The sequence below is a fragment of the Gouania willdenowi genome, chromosome 6 (assembly GCF_900634775.1).
Source record: "Gouania willdenowi chromosome 6, fGouWil2.1, whole genome shotgun sequence".
Taxonomy (NCBI): Eukaryota; Metazoa; Chordata; class Actinopteri; order Blenniiformes; family Gobiesocidae; genus Gouania; species Gouania willdenowi.
The window spans coordinates 55,277,870-55,293,590 of NC_041049.1; the positions used below are offsets into that span (position 1 = coordinate 55,277,870).

Genomic DNA, 15,721 nt, shown 5'->3' on the forward strand with positions numbered 1-15,721 from the left:
GTGTGTTTCTGTGTGTGGTCAGTACCAGGTGATATAACATCGAAACGTCATGACAGGTGAGGTTTTCCGGCTAGAACGGGGACAGTTGGAAGAATCTGGTTCTGGAAGACAAACTTCTGGATGCGTTCAAACACCCAGAGGAAGATGAGCAGGACGCTAACGTACTGAATCCAGGCAAACTTAATGGTTTCCCAAAAGCCGGGACGATAGGTGGAGGAGAAGGTTAAGGTAGAAAGCAATGAGAAAAACTCAAACTCTTTTTGGTTTTTGGCACATTTGTTTTTCTAAGAAAGGCTTTGGTTTGGTGTTGAAAATGAGTTACTTCTTACTTACTTTAAGCACTTGTTGCAGTGGATCGAGGACTTCCATGTTGCTGTGTGTTCATGTTAAATAAGTGTTAATATTTGTGTGTGCCTGTAATTGGTTCTCAGAGGCTGTGTTCAAAATGTTACACTCCATACTATCCACTACAAACCCAATGAGAATATACTGTTTAATATATGCTATAAGAATGATTAGGATAATGACCGTTCCCAATGAAGTATACTTCCAAGTTTCCCAAGATGCATTTCGAGGCTAAATATCTCTGTTGATTTGCCACCTTTAAAAAGTTCTGAAATTATTTTAAGTGAGAAAGTGACCAATAGAATATCAACATGTGGTCATTTGATCCATAAAACTCACGGAAACCTATTTCATTCCAACATTTCTGGGATTTTTGGACAGCTGCCATTGTGCAACTGACAAAACTTCAAAACAAGAGCCCTATTTATAAAAGCGTTACAAAACTAATGGAAGACAAGAAGAGTTGCTTTTATTTTGAAAAGATTTTTAGCTTGAATCATGGGGCAGTTGAGTATGACTAGTTATATAGCATACATCCAGTTATTTGTCAATCTTTTCATACTATCTTTAATGTGAACGCACTACATACTAATTTTGACGTCAAACTTAGTATGATTGTATGTTAGCATACCATTTCGAACGCAGACTTAGTCTTTATCTTTGCTTGCTCACTGAAGAGCACTTTAATCATGTTTTCATGACTTTCTTTTGCTCCACGTGTTTAAAATTGTTCGAGATAACAGAAATGCGTGTTGAGGATATCTGATGACCTCCACGGGGTAGTGGATTTCTGCATTTAGCTCAAAGGGAGAACCTGCAGCTCGTCCCACAGTCCAGACTGGCATGGGACAGGACAGCACAGTGGTCACTGTGAAACAGAACAGAGAGACTCAGTCAGAATACTTGTAGCTTGAATTCATTTAGATGAGTGTTGGTTGGAATATATTCTCTCGTGCTTACAGTTTCTGTTGTAATAGTTGCTGATGATTGTGTCAAGGTCGTAAGAGCTCGCAAAGGGACTGGAACCATCAACCACTGAAACCTTGAAGCAAAAACAAAAATGACATGTTTCAATTTACTCCTGCAGTCTGATTTTTTGACCATCATTGAACATAACATCCTCACATGTTCTGCAACAACCTGCCTGTCTAAAAGCACTTACGTTGTAGATGTTGTACAGTCCTCTGTGAGGAAGCGGCGTCCTCTGCTGCAGCCGCAGATCACCGCTGATCAGTAGCTTTGCTCCGGGGACGGGAGACGAGTGCTGCACGAATGCCAGGCTCTGCATCACTACAGTGGACATCCGCTGAGGACACAGGAAATTATGTCAAACAGAGGAGAGGTTCTCAACTCTTTGGTCGGGACCCAAAAGTGAGTCACACACCCAAATTCATTAGGGCGCAGGAATTTAACTTGGCAAAAGAACTGAGATTCACTGTTTTGAAACGAGCCGTTAAGGAGTTTTCGTAGACGTAAACAGGGGTTCCATGAATCAGTGATTGATTGCTCAACCTCACGGACCGGGCGTGTGTCTCTGTGTAGTGAAATTGAATTGTGTGCAGTGAATCTGAATTTGAGATGCAGAAATATGTTTAATTTTTTTCTCACTTTTTCTTTTCTTTGCTTTTGAATGACACCTAGAGCCTACACTGTTCTCTCTAAAAAGCCACTACTAGAGAGTGAGGTCATATTTACTGTATATCTCTCTAATGTCCCATTTTGCTTGACACAGTTTTATCATTAGAGAAAAGCCATGATCAAGTTCAAACTGCAAATATCTATTACATCCGCCAAGGAAGAAATATTTTCACAGGCGTTTAATTATTTGTTAGTTTGTTAACAGGATTATGTCAAAAGAACTGAGCGAATTTTGACCAAACTTCACCAAAGATACATCTTGTGCCATAAAAGTTATCCATTAAATTTTGGAGGTGATCTGGTTCACTATACTAATTTTGGAATAGGATTCAAAAATCAGAAAATACCTGTCTCTCATGATTGAGAGATATTTAAAAAATGCACAACTTGGTTCGTAATTGACCGATCTTTATGAAATTTAACCAATTTAAGTCAAGTTGGTTCCTCAATTAACCCACCAAGATTATCTGGATTGAATTTGGAGTGCGCATTTTATCACGATTTTTATGAAAAAATGGGGGTGTCCCCTGCCCATGCATTTAGACCTACTGTATAATTATTCATTGGGATAAAGATTTCATACAAACCATAACAGATAACTCCAAATATCTGCCACAGAGAATATTTGGTGCTTAGCAGAAGTTTGAGCTCTATAAGTTCTCTTGTTTACTAGTACAGTGCCCGTGGAAAGTATGTATTCATATATTGAGAGCTTAAGTAGAGTTGTCAATTATGGGCAAATGAGTATGTGTTTGATGGTTGGATGTACAAAGAGGTGTACATACTCTGTACTCTGTAGTGTTATAAAGGGGTTTATTTGTGGGTGCAAAGTAAAATACGGTGTGTGATTTCCCTGGTTTAATTGCGCATAATAAATGTCTTTGTTATTTTTGTTACTTACTCAATTTTATATATATTTTTTGTTTGGTGTGTTTTTCTTTAATGTATGTTTTTATGAGTCATTATGTGTATTTTTGTATAATTATTGTTTTTTCGTTTGCGCTCAATACCGAGAGGTACCCGTAATCTTAAAATCAAAATGAACGTTTTGCAACACCAAATTACTCCAAAATAACGAATGCACACACTTGGGGTATGTGGAAGTCGATGACAAAGTTTCAGGTCGAACAGACACCGCGTTGGGGAGATTTTCGCTCCACAAACACACACACGCACACAGAACTTTCTTGCTTTTATAGATAGATATTTATGTTCCAAAGTAACTGAGGTTTATCTGGGTCATGCTGGCTATCAGGTGGGTCCTAAAGCCAGACCCATTGAGAACCTCTGGGTTAGAGTAAAAAGGGCATAAAACCCATTCATGCTGTCTGCTCTGCATGCTGAAAGCTTTAGGTGTATCAGTAATTCTAGCTGCCACGAGTCTCCTATCTGGAATACACATGTGGCCTGTTTAAAACTAGTTGACAGTAATGTATTCATTCATTTAAAAAACCTACAAAGAGTTGGTAGTTGAAGGTGAGGAGCAGCTGGATGCTGTACACCTGTTCTTCTGCTTTCAGAGGAAGCTGCAACTGAAACTTCAGGAGGTCCAACTTCCCATCCTGGTTCTGGTCTTCCTCTCGCACCTGCAAAAAGTTTTTTTTTTGTTGCAAAAAGCCAATGACAGGTTCCTTTCTCTGCAAAATCTCCAATCGTATGATACAATCAAATATCTACGTCATCACAACACTGTTTAAACTAATCAATGACTAACATAACTTTACAGAATATAAACTGAACAAAAGAAAAGAGAAGTCAATTATTGCAATCAATCCATCATGTTGTATCTGAATCAATGCAGTTTACTTTAATATCATACCACACCATGTTGTGCTGGAGCTCATGTGTCACAGAGTGAAGTAAACGTATACTGCTCCATTTTAAATGAACCAATGTCAGCTCTTACAGAGACAGCAGGGATTCTCAGGTTGGATCCTAACATGTTGTTGAGATGGGGGAAGGTGCTCCAAGCCACAAAGTCTCCACGAGTGCCCGTCGCTGCCACCAGCAGAGTCTCGTACTGGAACCTCACCACCGGCTGCTCTTCATACGTGCTTCTCTTTATCCAGAAACCTGAACAAACGACTAAGTTTGTTAAAGTCACTGGATGTTTGCTCATGTACCTTTATGACTATATTTTCTACTGGCCTTTGTTTGTCTGTTAGTAGGATAACTAACACAAATGGCCTCACCCCAGACTACCTATCAGATATGGTTTTAGACAGAAGGTGTACAGAAATGGAGCTAGATTTGGGTATTTATTATTCAATCAATCAAAAATAAATATTTTTATCAAAGAAAAACATGAGCTCAATTTTTTTTTTTTTTTGCATTTGAACAGAACTGAAGTGATTTTTTTTTTTTATGGAAAAGTTTATTTTGATTGAATAATAGATACAAATCTATGTACCTCCATAAACAGACAGCTGTTACACTTTGATAACAGCCTAATAAACTTCAATACTGCTTTAAAATAAGATCAACTCTTTCTAATATGTCCATAATTATAAAATTGTGATTTGGATTAAAATCATGTGTGTTGAGGTTTAATCAGTTTTTAGGCAAAACAAACAAAACACCCAGGTTAGCTGTGTGGATGTGCTTTTATATGGATTTTTTAAGAAACAGGATAAATGTTCTTGTATGATACCTGAAGTCTGATGGTAAAGGCCAATTACTGCAAATGTATTCTACTGTCCTGGTTAAAAAATGACTAAATAAAGTAGAATCTTAGTTTCATTTTCTCCAACACCATTCAATACCAAAGCAGTGATAAATCATGTGTGTGCCGACCATGTCGTACCTTGGCTCCTGTAAGCCACCAGCAGAGGAGAGATGTAGGTCAGACACAAAACAACCAGCAGGAACAGCGTGGCTTTGCTACACACGCCTGTTCTATAGCGAACCAACGCTGGGTGTGAGAACACTTCATAGAAAGCCATGAGAGCAGATAATGTATCCCTGCAGGGAAGCCCAGTAGCAGCTTAGCGTGATGCTAATGCTAGCAGCACGTGAATAAAAAGTGATATCAATATATTTGAATATTCTACATTACACATAATTGAGGGAAAACTCGCCTCCTAACGTGTAGTAAGTCTGCAATACCTGCATTAGTTCCCCTTTCGCTAATAGCGGAATCAACACAGCGCCATGTTTTGACGCTTGCTTAGCGTATCCACGCTGCCATGGCGACAAGTGTCCGTGGTGCGTTCACGGGGAAGCAGACAAATCAGTATTTCCAGGCAGCCTATTTCCAACACTTTGGTCGATTTTTTTTTTACAGTCTTCTATATTGCTAAAATACAGTTCTCGAATCAACGTTGCCCTTTCTTTAAACTGTAACCACAAAACCCGTTTTGAAACTGCATTCGCAAATCTTTTGACTCTTAACGCCTGTTACCTTGAAAAAGTAATCTGACTAATGATTACTTATTTAAAGAGTAACTTATTTTTAACAGTAACGTCAACAATGTCTCTCCTGACAGAATATGACCTGAAAAAACAAATAAATAAATAAACACAGTCTTTCATAACTTCACTTAACATGAATTCATTTTAATATAAAACTATAGAATAAAGACAGTCATTTTGGACCTGTCATATTTTCTTTGGTAGTTGTTGTCATGCTGAAAACGTGACTTGCATACTTGAGGAATTTGATGTAAAATGTAACGGATAAGTAACTTTAATCTGATTACTGGTTTGGGAATAGTAACACATTAGATTACTCATCACTGAAAAAAGTGGTCATATCTAGTAACGGGTTACTAAGTAACTAAATCACTGGCATCATGTTTAACACACATAGCGTCAAAACAACTCAAAGCTAACAATGTTGACAGGTCAGAGCTCAAAGCCAATCACAATGATAAACACATTGATCACAATGTAGTGCTGTAATAAAGATTTACCATAGTCACAAATGGCATCATTTTAAAAAAAAAACACAAAAACAAAGTTTTGTTTTGACCATTTTAACACATTTTTGGTTGAGATAGATCGATGAAAGTCCACTTTTTCTTCTTCTTTTAGTCATTGTAGACAATGTTTGGAAAATATCAGAATTGTATGTTAAATACTGAATTTTTATTTTACAGCATTTGGAATTTCGCTCTCAAGTCAATGGAAAAATGACATTTCCATCACTTATGGAGCCAATAAATCACTGTTAAAAACAAATGACCAACATCTCCATGCTGTCTAGCTGCAATATCAGTATTTTTGTCTTAATAACAATAATAAATTTCGTTTGAAGTCTGTCTTTACCATAGACTGTAAAAAGAATGGACGGGACAATCTCCCCGGTGAAGTGAAGCTTTTATTTTTAGAGCTCCCCCTGCTGACTGGCTGCAGAATAGGTCATAAACCCCGCCTCCTCAATGATAACAAAAGGGATGTTGGTCAAACTGTGAAGCTAAAATAATCGTCACATAATTATTTTCCAAACATAAACTCTGCCGTGATCATTAGTTATTATCAACCCACATTTTGGTCAAGTGCACATTTTTCTTTGAATAAGTTATTTGAAGTTGAAAAACAGGATTTTATGTCATATGTGATGATGATTGACAGCCGCAGATCTTACTTAGCTCTCTTTGTGAATAGCAGTTACGTTGCGAAGGAAAGCCGATATGCCATTTAATAGATATTTGAGTTGAAATATATTGTGGTTTTGTACTAACCTCTATGATCTGAACAAAATGTTGGTAGAATTTCCAGCAGGAAAGATACTTGTGTTCTTGGCGTAGCTGGGGCTGCTTAAGTCATCAGGGCAGGACGCTAAATGGGCGGTTACCAGGGCTCCTCCCGCCGGACCCTACTGCGCAGACTCTGGCTCCAAATGACTTTAATTTGCAAGATGGACGTATTTTGGCTTCAAGAACGATGAGTGGTAACAGTTAACGACCATTGCTGCGCACTAGCTGTAATTTCATGTTATTTATCCACCTCTCCACTCTGCTCTGTGTTTGAGCAGCAGGATCGGACAGTCCGTGAACGCACCGTTAGCAGCCCACGGTGACGTCATTCCCCCGTTAGACGGAGCGGACAGCTGAGAGACGCGCACCGACGTCGTAGACACTTTGTTTTTGTCTGGATTTGCGCACATCCCGCACGTATCTCCCACAGCTTCAGACGCCCGCCTCGTCACGCCTCGGTGCGGATATCCAGCCAAGATGAAATGGATGTTTAAAGAGGACCATTCCCTCGGTAAAATACAAGCACGGACTGATAATCCGGTGTTTTCACGCAATCCTCCTTCCTCTCTGCGTTGATTTCAGAGCTCACGCACACGCAGGAAATGCATGTTTGCATGCTCGTCCAGGCAGATATCTTCTGCTCGTGTTGATGCATGAACACGAAGGACCCGGATGATAGCAAGACAAATTTGCTAGAAGCTTCACTCTGGATATGAGGGAGTGTGCTGATGCTCAGTGAGGAAATCCAGCTGCAAACATGAAGCCAAAAAGCTGCTTTGCATGTATTTAGAGAGAAAGGCAATGGATCTGTCCAGTTTTAAACTACACACTACAGTCAATGCAAGATGCAGTCAAAGCTCCAACTTCTCTGTGTCAGCTGTAGTATGCATTAGAACAGCTCGAGCTCTCATCCTATTACTGTATTATGAACATCTGGGAGCATCAGTCCTACAGATGTTTGAACTGAATGTGAAGTGGAGTTTTACTTCACACTCTAATGTCATTTCAATCCTCCTAAGCCTTTTATCTGGGCCAATATGGGTGTGCACCAAAATGGATCCATTACATTTCATCAGGCGTCAGCATCTTCTTATTGTCTGCACACACACACACACACACACACACACACACACACACACACAGCTTTAAAACTAATGGACACATTAAAGGTCCATTTGCATCCTCGCGTGCAGTCAGAAGGCCTCACCCATCCCTCCCATCTCTGACTTCCTGTTTGTCTCATGTTCTCTTTCTCAGAGCACCGCTGTGTGGAGTCTGCCAAAATACGCAACAAATATCCAGACAGAGTGCCGGTGAGTTGATGGGGTTAAAGGGTCTATAGATTGGAGTGTGTGACTCTGCCTTCAACCTTTAAACCTCAACCAGAAGTTTTCTGTCAATCACACTTTCAGATGTTTGTTCTGTTATCCTGAGGTTTCACAGGGCAAAACAATATTTACCTACTCTGATCGCTTCTCTAATTACTTGAGGTGAAAGTAATGGAATACGAGTACTCATGTTACTGTAACTGAGTTGCTTTGATGGGTACTTTTTTTTTTTTAAGTATATTTCTAAATCAGTAATTTTAGTTCTACTTAAGTTTGTTTTAAAAGAAGTGAAGTAATTTGTTACATTTCTACACCCAACTAGGGGTGGGAACCTCTGGGTACCTCACGATATGATACACAAAAAAAATATTGCTATATATCGCTGTATCGAAATATTGTCACACTCCTACACTCAACCGTTACTGGGTAAACTGTAATTTTTTGTAATTATATTTCTTATTTCCATTTCATGGTATCTTCATAAACTATTGAAGATAATCCATATGTTCTTAGCCAGGCCATTTCTGATCAAAGCCCAGCCACTTTCTATGGTTCAGGTTGTGGTTTCTACCTATTATGTTGTTTCCCACTTGGCACATATTTAATGTAATTTACTGATGTTATTTATTTTTTTAAAAAGAATTGTACATTTTGACAAACCTTTTATTTTATACAGACCCTTTGTGGAAATAAATTAAGTTCCAATTGTGCAAGATTTGGTCTCTTACTTTTTAAGTTTATACATGAGATGTACTGTATGTAGGGAATCATGGCAAAATGTATTACTGACTTGTATGCACTTGTTAGGGGTGTTGTCCCGATCCGTATTGGATATCAGGCCGATATTAGCCTGAAAACAAATATCGGATTCAAATTTCCGGATTTACCGATATTTTTATTTTATTTATTTGTTTTTTTAATTCATTTTTTAAAAAATGTATTCAATTGTAGAATACTGTAGATATTATAATGGTTAAAATTCATGTTTATGGGTCAGTTTTTCTCATACCTACTGTTGCTGACTATTGTTCTCTGTTTGAGTGACATCACTTGATCAAGCCTTTTCTAACATTACACACTACAAAATAAGTATTTATTTATTTATTAATAAAAAAAATTAAATGTAAAAAAATTTAAATGTATGATTCATGCTGATATCGGATTAATATCGGTATCGACCGATACGCAAGGCTGCAATATCGGTATCATAGTGGAAATGAAAAAGTTGTATCGCGACGTCGCTGTACTTGAGTACAATTTCAATCAAGTAACGGTACTTCTAATTGAGTAGGAAATATCAGTACTCTTTACACCTCTGGCAATGACGCATATGAACATATCCTGTGAAGTCTTTTATACTGGATGCAAATAGTTATCATTTTGTGTTATTGTAATGTTAGTCAGGCTAAAGGTCAGTATAAGAGCCAAAGCTTTTGTGTGGAAGATAACAAATGTGTTAAACCCAATGCCTTTGCTTCCATCTTACAGTCTGCACCTGTTGAATAAGACTGGAAAGTTAATCCTATTGTGTGCACGAACTGTATTGTTAGATATGATATCAGACAGCAGCTCCAACAAGTTAAAAAAGCAGATCGAATAGCACTAATGTACCATAGTTGATCTGCATTGAATTAGGACATCATCTTCCTAACCAAACCGTGGTGTGAATTCTAACCCAAAAGTTCTTTAGTCTGTATTCGTTTTGTCTTTAAACCATGTGGCGTTGAGGACCTTCTGGATTGTGTTTGTACTACAGGTGATCGTGGAAAAGGTCTCCGGCTCACAGATCGTGGACATCGATAAGAGGAAGTACCTGGTTCCCTCAGACATCACGGTGGCCCAGTTCATGTGGATCATCAGGAAACGCATTCAGCTGCCTTCAGAGAAAGCCATCTTCCTCTTCATCGATAAAACCGTCCCCCAATCTAGGTGAGAGCGACTTCTGTACACACACTTTCCTTTTCATCACAGTGCTGTCATGCTTTTGGGTTTAATTGGCCATTTGAAATTTGGCTTGAGTTTGTGACAAATCACTATGAAACATGTCTGAAGAATTAGACCTGATTCCCACACCTTTGTATGGTACGCAATGGCGTAGCACACGTTAAAGTGCTAATCAGGCTCTAAGATGGCATGTGTCGTGGTTATTTGACCTTAAGAAAGAAAGTGATTCTTACAGTATGGCATCTATTGTGCATTGTGATGATTTTTATTTTTATTTATTTATTTATTTATTCAGTTTATTTCCGACATGGTTACATTCACTTTTCTTTTTTTTTTAATTTTTTGTACATGTCGAAAAAGGAGACGAGAGAAGCAGTTTGCTTATCTGGGTCCCGTCCCCTGTTTTACCATCGCAAATTTACATGGGTTTACATGTCTCTCTGGTCAAACATTCTTGAGTTGTTCTGAACAGTCCTTTTTTGTGTATTCTCATCTGTAGTCAGTGTTGTCTCTCTATCGTTGTTCGTGTTGGCCTTGTTCCCTGCCAGACGTTGTTAGCATTCCTCCAGTGCAAGAATAGTTCCTCTTTTGAAGGTGTTTGGAAGGTTTTTCCCTTTTCATCCATAGTGTCACCACTCGGGATTGTCTCTTTTGGACACACAAGTTTGCAGCTTGTTTTGTCTCTACATCAAGGTTAATCCAGCTGTTGTTAGTTCTATTGGCAGTGTTGTATTTTCCACTGTTAGATTTAACTTGTATAAACACATTATTATATCTGAGTTCATAAGCAAGGTAGTAATTTCATTGTACAGGAAAACGTGTTTCTAACTGCACATATGACAATAAACACTTTGAATTTAAATTTAATGTGATCCTTAATCACCCCACCACCTAGCAATTGAAATTAATAAATGACAGACCTTTTTTACTCTTGGTTTCCACATTTAATTCAGTTGGCTCGTGAAAAGTAGAAATATATAGTCATGATGCATTTGTCTATCAAAAAGATCCAATGAGTAATAACAGTCTGTAATGTTTTTAATGCCATGCTTTTAACTTAATGTCACCAATGAAGAGCTGGTGAAACCCAATGGGAAAATGCCAGAGACGTTCAAGCACATAATACAGAGGTCAATGGAAATAAAGAACCTCTTAGTGCCAGATACCAAAATACAGTGGCGGGCCGTGCATTTAATAATAATAATAATAATAATACTTTTTATTTGAATATCAGTGTTTTTCAGGACACCCAGCGTCACTTTACAGTGCATAGTATAAAAACCACAATAAAAGTTAAGCTAAAACAGCTTTCACAGCTGGGCCTTCAGCGAGGTCCTACACCAGTCAACCCAGCAGACCCCGGGCCAGATCTGGCCCTCTGGAGCCGTCTGGTACACACTGACCCTGACACTACTTCATTACATGGAAACAAATGTGATAAATGGATTGTTTTGGTCGTGTCACCGCAGTCTACCTCAGAGCTGTCAACTATGTCACCGCTTCCTCGTGTGACCGTGTCGGTTTTCTGTCCTCGTGCCACTGGTCGGGGGGGGGGGGGCCTGGGTGTGTGGGAGACGTGGGATTAACAAGGAAGAGGAGGGGGCGTACATGACTGAGAGCTGACACGGCCGGATCGGGTCCATTTTTAGTTTCGTTGTTTCCAAAAAGGGTGCGTTCTGCCTCCAGTGGGCTCAATTCTCTTCTACCGCCACAACAGACATTTTCGGGCCCTGGAGGACCAGACCTATCCACTGATACCAGGCACGGCCCAATCCCAGCTCTGAATGTGAAGTTATTGCGTGTCAGGCAGCCAAAGTCGAGTCCACCCGTAGACGAAGCTGAATCCACAGGCTGACGGTATCTAATCAAAGCAACTACAGGAAGTCGCTGCAGCCCTGTTAAGTGATGAAGTAAGACGCAGTACATGCTAGTTTTTCTGATAAAGAACCCGTCTCATGTGACTGAGTAATATATTGTGTGAGTGAAACAGGGAGCTGACAAACAATGTCTAGACTGTAGAGTATATTTACTGTGTTGTTTCAGTCTCAGACTGGCCAGGCTAGCACTGATGTGCTATTCTTCAACTTCATTAATGTGATAACAAGGAGACATTTCTTAAAGTTCGGTCAGTTACAATTTTTTTTAAAATTTTGCCAATAATGAGAGATAAGGCATTTTTTTATTTTATCATTTTAAACTTATCCAGAACAAGTATTGTTCCAGATCCCCTCCAAACTTTTAAAAGAATTTTCCATGGCGGTAAGTCTATCGTTGGTTAATATTTTGTCAAAATCCGAATAGAACCTTTAACGTAATCCTACAAACAGTCAAACAAACAAACAAACAAACTGGTAAAAAATATTACCTCCTTTGCAAGGGTAAATAACAGAAAAGTAACTTTGAACATTCTACAGGATTCCCAATTCCATAATGAAATGAATTTTCACGTACTTTTCCAGAGTTAAAGACATGACCGTTCGTCAACAAGCCGATTGTTTGTGATGAATTAAAAAACAAACTTTTCTGTGCGGCAGTTTCAACTTTCAATAATTGTGTGTGAGTAAATTCTCCCGTTTTTCAGGAAAAATACCTTTCATTTATAGATGTATGAGGCCTACGTTGTGTTTATCTCTTATCGTCCCCAGAAGCAAACCTCATGATGGGGGTTCTACGCCCACACTGTGTCAGGAGCACTGATGTACACTGATGTGTGTTGTGTATTGCAGTCTGACAATGGGCCAGCTCTACGACAAGGAGAAGGACGAGGACGGCTTCCTCTACGTGGCCTACAGCGGAGAAAACACCTTTGGAGACAAAGCCTTCCACACAACGCAGGGTTAACACTGACCAGTGTACTTCTGCCTCTCTCTCCCTCTCTCTCACACACACACACACACATACACATACATACATGCACACCACACGCTGACCACTTCTGACATTTGGCCTTTACATTTGTCAAGAGTTTCTCTGGCCTAAGTTGCACTCCGGCCTCTGGTCAATTTTTGATACAGAAAAGTACAAAATCCATGAAAAATTGACCTAAAAAAAGCTTCTGATGCAGGATCTTTTCCCTGATGTGTGGCTGTCATTAGAATTAAGAGACACTTGGCTTTAATTTTCAGTGTTTTGTTTGTAAATGCATTCTTTAGTTCAGAGATGAAGTCTTAACACTGCCGTAAAGGTTGTTAATAAGTCACCACACACACTGTGTTCTCTCATGCTGAGCTTTGTTTGTCGTTACGGGTATTTGGGTTCTGAGTGTGAAACTGTAATCATGTGACCAGATCATCAACCATGGTATTTGTATATTTATATATATATATAATATATATGGATGTATGTATGTGTGTAGCTTTAAGTTGACACTCGCCACCTCTTTGAAGGATAAGAACACTGTGAGTTACAGTGGCAGGACTGTAGAGATGGTCCTTTTAACATTATGTAGCATTTTCTGCTTCTATGGTTTTGTATTTGCACATTATTTTGTTCGCTGAATATAGGCATCAAACTGACTGAGTCAAAAGCTGCTAAGAAAAGGTAACGCCTCACCTGAAGTAAAGTCAGCAGTCAGACGAGAGGAGAGAGACGTTCTGAGGAAAAGTCTGAAACTCTGAGGATGATCTCTTAACCCGAAGAGACGTTTTTGACAATATTTCAAATTAAAACACAACCTCTTCATTCATAATGAAGTCAGGAAACTTACATTTTATTTAGTGGAACTTTTAATTGAACTGAAAATGTTGTACGTTTCCTCCGCTAGATTAAATGTAATACATTTGGGGGGAATAATAATCTAAGAATATTTGCTTTTAATACAATTTTAAATTGTAAATTGAATTAAATTAAATAAAAAAATGTTTTTAGCCTAAAACAAATTATTATCTTTTATCATGTCTATGAGTTTATTAAGTCTATAATCAAAGCAATAAGAATAAACACGTATTTTTTCATGAATTAAAAGTTGCATACAATAAAATGTAACTACAAATCAAAATTATACATAAAAAAGAATACCTACTTTTAGATAGTGTTTTTAACAATTATTGTTTATTGACAATAATAATAACAGTCAAAAAAACAATAATTTTTACTCAAAAATCAACCATTGGGTCAGTTTTTGTGCTCTAAAGGGCTAGATTTGGCTCGCAGACCCTAAATTAGATATGATGCATAATGATATATTTTTTAAATGTAAAGCAATTAAAAACAGTTTCATTTTTTAGTTTTTTACATTGGCAGAATAATTGGGTTTCCTCTAGAATTATAACTGTGATAATAAAGCACAATACAAAAACTGCTGTGTTTTGAGTTGAGAAATTGCAAACTCATCATTCTAAGGTAAAATCACTTTGAACATGGATTAATAATGATTAATAATTGACTCCATTTTTTATGGCAACAACCGTTTACATTAAAGTGAAGAATTGAAAGTCTAGATCTTTGACCTATTTTGACAGATACCTTGTGATCTCTGTTAGTGATTCAAATATAAATGGAAATATTGGTTAATAAAAGTACCTGGGTGGTCATTTTGGCTTGTAATGATCAACGTGTGCCGCAGAGTTCAAACTGTCAGTAGTTCAGTAAAACAGCTCCTGATTGGCTGATGTCTCTCTTCGCTCCCTGAAGCCGACCTTCTGGCTTTTGCTGCAAGGGTTTTGGTGCTTAATCTTAAAGTATCCACACAGCTGAAGCAGGCTTTTTACACACACACACACACAGACACAGACAAACACACAGAGACACACACAGACACACACACACAGCCAGTAGACGTGTGTATGTGTCTCTACAGATTGACATTCACCATTGTCTAATCTCTATATCAGTGTCTGTTGATCTTTAGGAACGTTTAGATATTTGACTAAAGTAAAAACCAATAAAAAGAATGAAAAATGCAGTTTACTGTTTTTGTCTTCTTTTTTTCACCTCAGATACATTTTTGTTTGTTTGTTTTGTTTTCAGCTATTTTGTTTTATCCTCTCTGTTTTGGCATGGGCAGAAAACCCATTAACCTCCCACTTCACGGACTGGTCATGAGATACATGTTTTACGCATTTTTGAGCCATTCTGCTGGTCTCCTTTAACATGGTGCTTCAAATTATTCAACAAGAATCTGCTGACTAAGCTGATTCTGAGTCTGCATTGATCCAGAATCCATGAAGGGCCGCCTTGTTGAGTAAGAGAATCGACGTGTAACTGTTTCCACATATTTATGAGTAATTCCGAGACAGACAGGGATGGACTAACACACACTGACCTCACAAAGCTTCTGACCTGTGATCAACACACAATACACCAGGAACGAGCAGCCATGAGACCAGGGTTGACTCGCCACGTGGTTCAGACGAGAAACAAATCCCCTTTTGTTTGGAGGCATTAAATTATGTTATGACTCAATGTGGCCCAAGAATATAAGAAAAAAAAAATTTTCTGACATGTTATACGAGATATAGGGGTTGTACATTTATTCCTATGTGTATGTATACATATATAAAAGTATGCATATATAGACTGGTGTGTGTACATTGGTTATAGTTTTTATTCTATACATGTACTGGATACATACTCAAATATAGATTTGATTTAGAGAAACTATTGATAAGGGGTTCTATATATATATATATATATATATATATATATATATATATACATATATATATACACTGTGTATATACACTACAAAATATTTTTTATTTATTTTCTTTTTTCCTTTTGTATAAGTTTGCATTGCGCTACATGCTGTGGTTTTGACACGTCTGGAGC

The 15,721-nt window shown here is 38.1% G+C and overlaps 3 protein-coding genes across 7 annotated transcripts in view; 1 reads left to right on the forward strand and 2 right to left on the reverse strand.

The window, feature by feature from the left end:
• chst6 (carbohydrate sulfotransferase 6) overlaps positions 1–148 on the reverse strand; it is a 28,534-nt gene extending 28,386 nt beyond the window's left edge. The window contains exon 1 of the mRNA XM_028448783.1: positions 26–148. The gene's annotated coding sequence lies outside the window, so the exon portion shown is untranslated. The remainder of the gene's footprint in view (positions 1–25) is intronic.
• The window catches only part of tmem231 (transmembrane protein 231), a 41,131-nt gene that overhangs the window by 25,064 nt on the left and 346 nt on the right, over positions 1–15,721 (reverse strand). For 3 of the 5 annotated variants that reach the window (XM_028448791.1, XM_028448790.1, XM_028448788.1), the window contains exons 1-7: positions 4,787–6,654; positions 3,890–4,056; positions 3,441–3,569; positions 1,508–1,651; positions 1,306–1,387; positions 1,108–1,213; positions 26–210 (exon numbers count right to left, since the gene is read on the reverse strand). In XM_028448791.1, the coding sequence (XP_028304592.1) occupies positions 48–210; positions 1,108–1,213; positions 1,306–1,387; positions 1,508–1,651; positions 3,441–3,569; positions 3,890–4,056; positions 4,787–4,925 (930 nt within the window). In that variant the 5' untranslated portion in view covers positions 4,926–6,654 and the 3' untranslated portion in view covers positions 26–47. Of the gene's footprint in view, positions 1–25; positions 211–1,107; positions 1,214–1,305; positions 1,388–1,507; positions 1,652–3,440; positions 3,570–3,889; positions 4,057–4,786; positions 6,655–15,721 lie in introns of those variants that run through there. The other 2 variants (XM_028448789.1, XM_028448792.1) reach the window with 2 other exon arrangements.
• On the forward strand, positions 6,827–14,855 carry gabarapl2 (GABA(A) receptor-associated protein like 2). The gene is made up of 4 exons (XM_028448796.1): positions 6,827–7,191; positions 7,938–7,993; positions 9,765–9,937; positions 12,679–14,855. The coding sequence occupies exons 1-4, from the start codon at positions 7,158–7,160 to the stop codon at positions 12,791–12,793; spliced, it is 378 nt and encodes a 125-aa protein (XP_028304597.1). The 5' UTR covers positions 6,827–7,157; the 3' UTR covers positions 12,794–14,855.